The 7,957-nt window shown below is 54.0% G+C and overlaps 1 protein-coding gene across 1 annotated transcript in view; it reads right to left on the bottom strand.

Moving 5' to 3' along the window:
- TMEM8A (transmembrane protein 8A) overlaps positions 1-7,957 on the bottom strand; it is a 16,087-nt gene that overhangs the window by 7,837 nt on the left and 293 nt on the right. Inside the window, exons 2-6 of the mRNA XM_017741225.1 lie at positions 3,828-4,093; positions 2,104-2,311; positions 1,892-2,025; positions 1,276-1,541; positions 49-111 (exon numbers count right to left, since the gene is read on the bottom strand). Of these exons, the coding sequence (XP_017596714.1) occupies positions 49-111; positions 1,276-1,541; positions 1,892-2,025; positions 2,104-2,311; positions 3,828-4,093 (937 nt within the window). The remainder of the gene's footprint in view (positions 1-48; positions 112-1,275; positions 1,542-1,891; positions 2,026-2,103; positions 2,312-3,827; positions 4,094-7,957) is intronic.

The following is a 7,957-nucleotide window of genomic DNA, read 5'->3' as shown; positions in this document are numbered from 1 at the left end:
CCTCCCCCGCAGCGGGAGCAGAGCTGCCTGCTGATGCTGGTCTGGCACCAGCCTGGCTCTGGTTTAGGCTGATGAAGTTAAGGAAAGAACTGGTGCTTCCTGGTCTGCAAACTAGAGCAAAAAAGGAGAGGAATCAGCACAGCCAGGTCTAGCACCTCACCCAGGCAGGGCCCCAGCAGCTCCAGCGCTCCAAGGGACAGCACAAACTGGGGGTTTCAGATGGTTCATGCCCTGCATGAACTGTCCCTGAGGCACTATTTTTGCAGGGGGACCACCCACAATTTGGGACACTGAAGGGAGCCAGACAGTGGTAGAGTGGGTGGAAGCACCCTGGAGCTGCAGGGAAGGGGGAAGAGAAGAAGGGATAACACAGCACTGTCAATGTGCCCAGGGAGTGCTCACTCACCAGCAGCAGAGCTCAGCACTCAGCTGTCCCACAGCCACAGGCTGCACAAAAGCCTCTCCCAGATCCCCATATGTGAGCAAACAAAGCTGAGCAGGAGGGAGAAGCCAACCCAGTGGAGCTATGGGCACATCACACTGTGGCAGATGGAGCCGAATGGGACACTTGGATTCCCACTGCTGGAGCTGTCCACTGCTCCCAGAGACACCAGTGCTACCCTCTAAGATCTCTGCTGCCAGTGCCAGGTCTTCCAGCACACAGGATGAGGCTCTGCTTTGAAGAGGAGGTAGCAGAACCCCCAGCAGAAGAAAACTTTAAAAATGTACCTAGTTGGTGAGCTTCCAGCAGTCAAACAGGGATTATGGTCATGGAATAGGTGCAAAGGTGCCTATCACAGCCACAGGGACCTTGTGACCACCTGAGCCACAAGGTGCCACTGGAAATGGTGACATCCCCTTACAACAACCGCAGACATTTCCCCAAGAAAACCTCTGTGAGGTGGTTTCCTGCCTGTAGCCTGCTCTTGGCCAATTAGTAGTCAACATAGCCTTAGTCTGGTCTACCACCCAAAGCTATTTTCCCCACCAGATTTTAAGCCACCCACTGCTTCCCAACCAACCTTTGGAAAAATAACATTGAACTTTTCAGGTGTTTCCAAAACAGGCAGCTCTAGCAAAAGCCTCTCTGGGGTGAACACCGGACTTTTCAATTTAGACCTCAAAGCAAAAATTAGGGCCTCCAAGAGGAGGCAACCAGCATGCTGGGGAGCATAGGCCACCACAGCCAGGCACCCAGAGACCCAAGGAAGACATAGCACACACAGAGTTCCCTCTGGTCCTTCCCTTACAGCTAAAGAACATGGAATTTCACACCTGTGAAAGAAGCCAGCATCTCCAGGGACACGCTGGCATTGGTGGTGCCGAGACTCTCCACCATGATCTGCAGCCACTTCTCCCAGGGGGGCGAATCCAGGGCCAGGCTGCAGTTGATGCTCCCGGTGCAGGTGAGGCTCCTCTGGAAGGACTGGGGCAGGGTGATGGAGCCCAGCAGCACCCGCACATTGCAGGCTCTCTGCTCGCTGGTGACGCAGCTGCTCAGCTGGAACCGCATCCCTGAAGCGTGTTTGGGAACGAAGACCCTGCGGGAGGAGGGGGCAGCAGTTTGCAGAGCTTCTACTCTTAGCACAAGCCAGGTCCCCAGGGCTTTGTGACAAGAACTAGACTGCCCTGGTTGGTGCTGTGAAAATCCTTCCCAAGGCAAACATCTGGAAGAACTAAAATTCTGCGGCTGAATCTGTGATCAGCTGGGAAGAGTCGGAGGAGGGTGCTCGTGTGCTCCCCGTGCAGACCCTACCACTCTGAGCAGCAAGCTCAGAGACCCCCCAGCTTCAGCCCCATGTGGGAACAACACTGGCTTTCCCCTAAGCAGCTCATGTGGGAAATCCCACCCCGCCATGCCCTCAGTTGCCCACCCGCTGCTCCCACTCACTTGACATGCAGTGGCTTAGCAGGCGAGACAACGGTGTGTGGCATGGGGACACCAGGCTCCAGGACAGGCATATCAGTGAGTCTGAGCACAAACATATCTGCCTGGAACATATAGGGGCATGGAGTGGAGAAACCCTGCAGGAGGGGAGAGCACAGGGGTCAGCCGTGGTTGTGATGAGACACCCGGGGCAGAGCGCAGGGCAGGACCCTCACCTTCACCTCAATCCTGCCCGCAGCCTCGGGCAGGTGGGCAGCAATGAACCAGTCCCCAGCAGCAGGGGTGGTGACGTTCACAAAGGTGGTGTTTTGCACAGCACTGCTGAGGGTGATGCTGATGTTGTAGGAGGGACGGACGGTGGCGTTGGCAGGAAAGCGAGTGCCCAGCGGGTTAATGACGGGAGGGGCTCCGTGGCGAAAGTGCCTGCGAGAGAAACCATGGTCTGAGTAAAGCCAGGGATGTAGGGACACTGGCAAGCTAACCTGGGATACAAACTAACTAGGGGACACCCTGGCTGGCCTGGGATTGGAAAGGGAGCAGGCTGAAAACCCCACATTTTCAAGTGCAGTTATCATTTTCCTCTGGTGAGGACTGGCTGCTATTAGCTTATCCAGGATTTATTTAGCGATTGGTTTCACTTGGCAGCTGATTAAGATTTACATGGTTCCATCAAGCCTGTAAGCAAATTTCCAACACTTACTAAGGCTAAGCCCCACCCACAGACTACTGCTTTATAACCATCAGCAAATGCCCCATATAGGGAAAATCGTCCACAGAGACCTTTTATTTTCTAGCTAAGATCTGCATCTTCGCGTTTCCTCTTTTAAGGAAGGCAGACAGACAGACTGAAAAGGCACTTTCCAAGGAAGACCCATATTACAGACTTCAGTACAGCAGCACTTCTGCTTTCCAGATAAGCCCAGCATTTGAAGCAGCAGAAACACACACAGCTAAGGAACATGGGAGATATTTATTCAGTCAATTTGGCATTTAATTTGATTGCTTTTGGACTGCACTGCAACAGGTCCAGCAAGCAAACATGACAGGTGATATGTTATTACCCCTTGGAGCTTATCTGGGTTAGCCATCACTTCTTGGATTATTGTTTAGCTGCTGCCTTGTCCCTCATGCCCCCAAACTACTGGAAACCTTTCTGGGAAGCAGAAAGTAGGAGGATCATCTGTGCCAGGCTGCTCAGGAACAACTAAGAGCGCCAGTCTCTGCCCAGGACAGACCAGGGAAGCACAAGCCAAGCAGCTTCAGTCACTCCCAGATCTCTGTGGAACGGGTGCTAGAGACCCATGTGACTCCATGGGCACAACTTGCTGAGGAAGCTTGATGTCCTCCAAAGATAAAGCTCAAAATTGGGCAAGTTTTTGACCTCAAATCCTTCAACAAGTCAAGTACTGCTTTAAGCAGCATTTCTTTCCCTGAGATTGAGTTTGCAATCTTCACATGCTCTTGTATCCACAGGACACCACATTCCTCTCCCACCTCTGCTCCACACTCAGCCACACCCCTCAAAAAGTGCCCCAAGATCTCCTCAGTTCTTATCTACTGGGCAGTTTGCCCATCTCCAACCAGTTTAGGTCTGCTCAAGTTCCTTGTAGTCCTGCCACATCCTTTGGCACCATGTGCAGGTTCTGCCAGGCCAGGAGCACCTCTGAGCAGCACATCTGCCTCACTGTGAAGCTCTCTCCAGTGTCCTAAGGGGTCTCTTGGACACCACACCAGAGAGGCAGCCCCAGAGCCACTGGTAACATGAACATAAAACACTCCTACAGGTTTAAACACAGATTCAGTGCTACTGCATGAAGAAACTACAGCTCCCGCAACTGAAGGGCCCAGCCTCCACCACCAACCAGCCCCAGCCACGAGTGACTGGGACAAGGGGACAAGAAGCCCACAAGGACAAGCCCTGGCACAGGGACATACATACACAGTGATCTCCATGCTGGTGCACTCAGGGCCTTTCCCCCGGGATGCCTGCAGGAGCCAACGTAGCAGCACAGTGTCTTCTGGCACGTGGAAGTGGAAGAGCTTGGCATTCCCATACCAGCTGTAGAAGGACAGCTTCTGTGCACTCTGAGAGAAGTACTCGGAGACATACAGAGAGTCTGGAAGGGACAGAGCACAGCAGTTGGCAGGGGGGCTGCTGGGGGCAGGCTGCAGGGCTTTATCCACCCACAGAAGCACACAGGAGGCCTAATGTTTCTTGGAAAAGTGCACTTTGTGTCCCTGATTTCTCATTCCAGTCCCATTAGATATGTGGTGATCCACGCACCTCCAGCCAGAGCCACCCACACTCCTGCTATAAAACCATCACCCTGAACCAGAGAGCACTAACAGATGCCTAAACTACACTCTGAGAGACGTGCCCTGAAGATGAGAGATCACCAGAGACACCAAGGAGGAGGAAAAGGTCACGAGGAAAGGTTGATGGCGGAAGGAAAGGTGATGGAATAGGCAGCAGGAAACCCTAGGGCACAGTGCAGAGCAGATGGGTGCAGGCAGCACAGGGCTGCCCTGTGCCCCAGCAGCAGTTAATGGTGCCAAGAGGCAAGAGCTGTGCCCTTGTCTTTTGCTGAGCACATGGGCTGATGTTTTACATGGGCAGAGAGTGAAAGGACAGGGGGAATGATTTTAAACTAAAGGAGGGGAGATTTAGATTGGATGTTAGGAGGAAATCCTTCCCTGTGAGGGTCAGGAGGCACAGGGTGCCCAGAGGAGCTGTGGCTGCCCCAACCCTGGAAGTGTCCAAGGCCAGGTTTGACGGAGCTTGGAGCAATCTGGTCTAGTGGAAGGTGTCCCTGCCCATGAGATGATCTTTAAAGGTCCCTTCCAACCCAAACCATTCTGTGGTTATGCATTTACCCAGTTCAGGACACAGGTATTTTCTTCCTAAATTCATGTGCTGCAAATGTAACTCTGCTTTCAGACGTACCTTCTAAAGCCTAAAGATTTTCCTAGCTGGAAGAAAGGCTGCTGGGATAGTGAGAACAGCCCCGGGGTAGGCTGAAAGGGCAGGCAAGAAAACAACAGCTACTCAGTCAAAGTGCCATCAGGACTAACTAGATCCTCCATCCCTCTGCTCAGCTGTACACCTACAGATCACCCCCAGCAAAATGATACATTAACCAAACCAGCCAGACTGCAACTCAGGGCTGGAAAAGAAGCATCACACCAGTTGAGAAAGGGCTAGAACTGCACAGAGACAGCGGGGCCAAGGCCATGCTGCCCATCCAAAACCAAGGTAACACTCAGCAAGGGGGTAGAAGGTTATGTCTTCACACGTCTGCGGAGTGCTTCCTGCTGCTCCTTTCCTACTTTGGAATTCCCAGTGTGGGGAGAAACTGTGGCACCTTTCAGAGGCAGATTCTTCACTTCTATCATAGAATAGCAGTTAACTTGCCTTCCTCCAATGCTGCACAGGGTCATGCTGGAAACACAGAGGACCCAACTCTGTGTAAGAAAGATGGCAAAGAAAGAGGAAAACAATCCTCAGGCAGGACAAGATCCTTGGGACGTACTTCCTGCCGGGAGGAATCTAATCCTAGCAGGAACTACTATTCATGCCCCAAGGAGGACGCTCGCCGGCCTGCACCCACAGCACTGCAAGGAAACAGGAACGATAATCATGGGTTTAACTCCCTGGCAACCTACCAAGCCAAAGCCTGCGGGCATCCTGCAATCCCAGCAGGGAAAGGAGGAAACAGAAAAGCGAGAAATACCAGCCACACAAGGCAGCTGGAGGATTTCCTCCTGGAGGAAGAGTGCGGCTGCCTGACCTTGCCGCAGGGGCTGCCCCAGCCACGCACCCGTGGGGGCCAGCCAAGGGAGCAGAGCCACCGAGTTGGGAAAGGCCATAGGGAAAAGTGAGCCTTGAGCAGGATGGCCAAGAGGCCACAGCCTGTGGGCAGAGCTGTCCCACTGCAGTCCCCATGCCGGGGTCACACTGCTCTCCAGGCCAGCAAGGAGCAGACACCACAAAAGGGGCTTTTCAAACCAATGCTCCCTGGCCGAAACGCCAGCGCAGTGCGTGGGTACTGCAGACAAGAGCTGGCTGTGATCCCTGCCAGCCCGGGGACATTTCCCACACTGGGGCTATGGAAAGGAGCAGGCTTTCATCAGTGGTGTCTGTACCCCCAGCACACTCCACGCGTGCTTGGCACTCTCGTTTCTGGCAGTCCATGGAGACATTTGGGCACAGGATGAGGGTAGGCAGGGACACAAAGTGTGATTAGAGCTGGGAGAGCCCTGGTCCTTCTCCCCGCAACAGGTCCCATCAGACAACCTACAATCTGCCCCAACCCCACCAGCTGTCAGCCACGGTCATCACCTGCCCTGCACGTCCTCACCAAGCCAGAGCTCGCTCTGTGTGGCTTTGGGGGAGGAAAGGGCAGACCAGCTGCAAAATTAAAAACTCCTGCAATCAGCAGTGCTCTTTATTAAGGACTGGTCAATTACGTGGAGCGAGCTCAAGAGCATTACCAGGTCAGAGCAGGCAGATCTGCCCTGCCCACGCACTGCCTGACACCAGGTAAGCACCAGCTGGGGCTATGGAAAAAGTCCACTGACAAACAGCTTCTTGTGGTGCCAAGGGCTGAGCCCCTGCTCGCAGGCTGTGCTGGGCACCCAGAGCTGCACCAGCAAGCTGGTATGTCACTCCCAGGCCACCCTCCACCTGGGCTGACAAGGAAATACCACAGATAAACAGAACATCAGCACAGAAAAGCCTGAAAGACAGGTCACTGCAGCCAAAGCGTGTGCTCTGGCAGTGCATTTGCATCAAGAGAGAGTTCTCTGGCATGTGCTGTGCTCTGTTTGTGTCCATCCCCGTCTATTCAGTCTGCTCGGCACCAGCATGGCAACACCTGGAAAGTCCCAATTGACTGTTCCATGATGTGAAACAAGCTTTAAGAGCAAGAGATCTGTCCAGTAGATGCTGTTTTCCATCCTCTTCCATACAGATTTCGCACAAGCAGATTTCAAACGTATTATGCAAAAAACAAAAGTGTTTTAAGACAAGGAACAGAACGTGGTAGAATCCCTGATGCACAGAGGAGACACATTATTTCAATTTCAGATTAAGGAGTCACCTGCTACAGCTCGGGTTTGTTTGTCGAAAGATGATCTCATGGTAGTTTTAGGAAATAATACCTTGACTGCGGGTTCCACAGGGCTTCCCATCAAAGGGATGAAGCCCTCATTTCAAAGCAGACGCTGTCTAAAGCTACAAAGTTGATGATGAACCTGACTCAAGAAAAGACTGGGCCATGTTGCAGGATGTTTGCCCATTTACTATGTAACAGAAATCCTTTATCCTGGGTCAAAAATCCTCCTACAAATGTTGCAGAACAGGGACCCCTCGCTCCCCTGGGGAGAGGCTGATCTTTGCCAGCGCCCAGACGTAACCCTACCGCGGCATTCCCGACCGAGGCATTCCCGACCGAGGCATTCCCACGGCCGGCGGGACGGCGCCGGAACAAACCCAGCACCACACCTGAGGCGCAGGGGAGCTCTCCAGGGCTGGGAACCCAGCGAGCAGGATGCCAGAGCAGGGTGGGCCTGGGGCACGGGGCCATCTCGCCCGTGGCTCCCCGAGAGCCGCACGCTCTGCGGACTGTGAGGAAGCGACAACCACCATCAACAGGACAGGACGGGCAGAACGAGCCGACCTCCGTGACGGGGTGAGCAGGTGAACAACCTCACCTCCCCAAACCTCTCCACCGCCACAGAAGCTCCGGGGAGGGGGGGCACAATCCCCGCGGGACCTTAGACCCACCGGTCTCCCAAAAGCCCCTCTCTCATCCATCCGTCTGCATGCCCTGGAAGTAAAGTAACCAGAAAACAAGGCAAACCGAAGGAAAACAACCGCTGCAAACACAGCAGAACCATCTGGGACTAGCTTGACCTCCCACTGCTCTGCAGGACCGGCACAAGCGCTGCTCCCCGGGGATGCTCAAGAGCCTCCGACTCCCTCGGGAACGCACGAAGACACCCCAAAGTCACTGCAGATCCACCCCGGCAGCAGCTGCGGGACCCGGGGCAGCTCCGGGGGCTCCCTCC

The sequence above is a fragment of the Corvus brachyrhynchos genome, unplaced genomic scaffold, assembly GCF_000691975.1.
Source record: "Corvus brachyrhynchos isolate BGI_N302 unplaced genomic scaffold, ASM69197v1 scaffold58, whole genome shotgun sequence".
Classification (NCBI taxonomy): domain Eukaryota; kingdom Metazoa; phylum Chordata; class Aves; order Passeriformes; family Corvidae; genus Corvus; species Corvus brachyrhynchos.
This window is presented reverse-complemented; position numbering and strand designations above follow the sequence as displayed.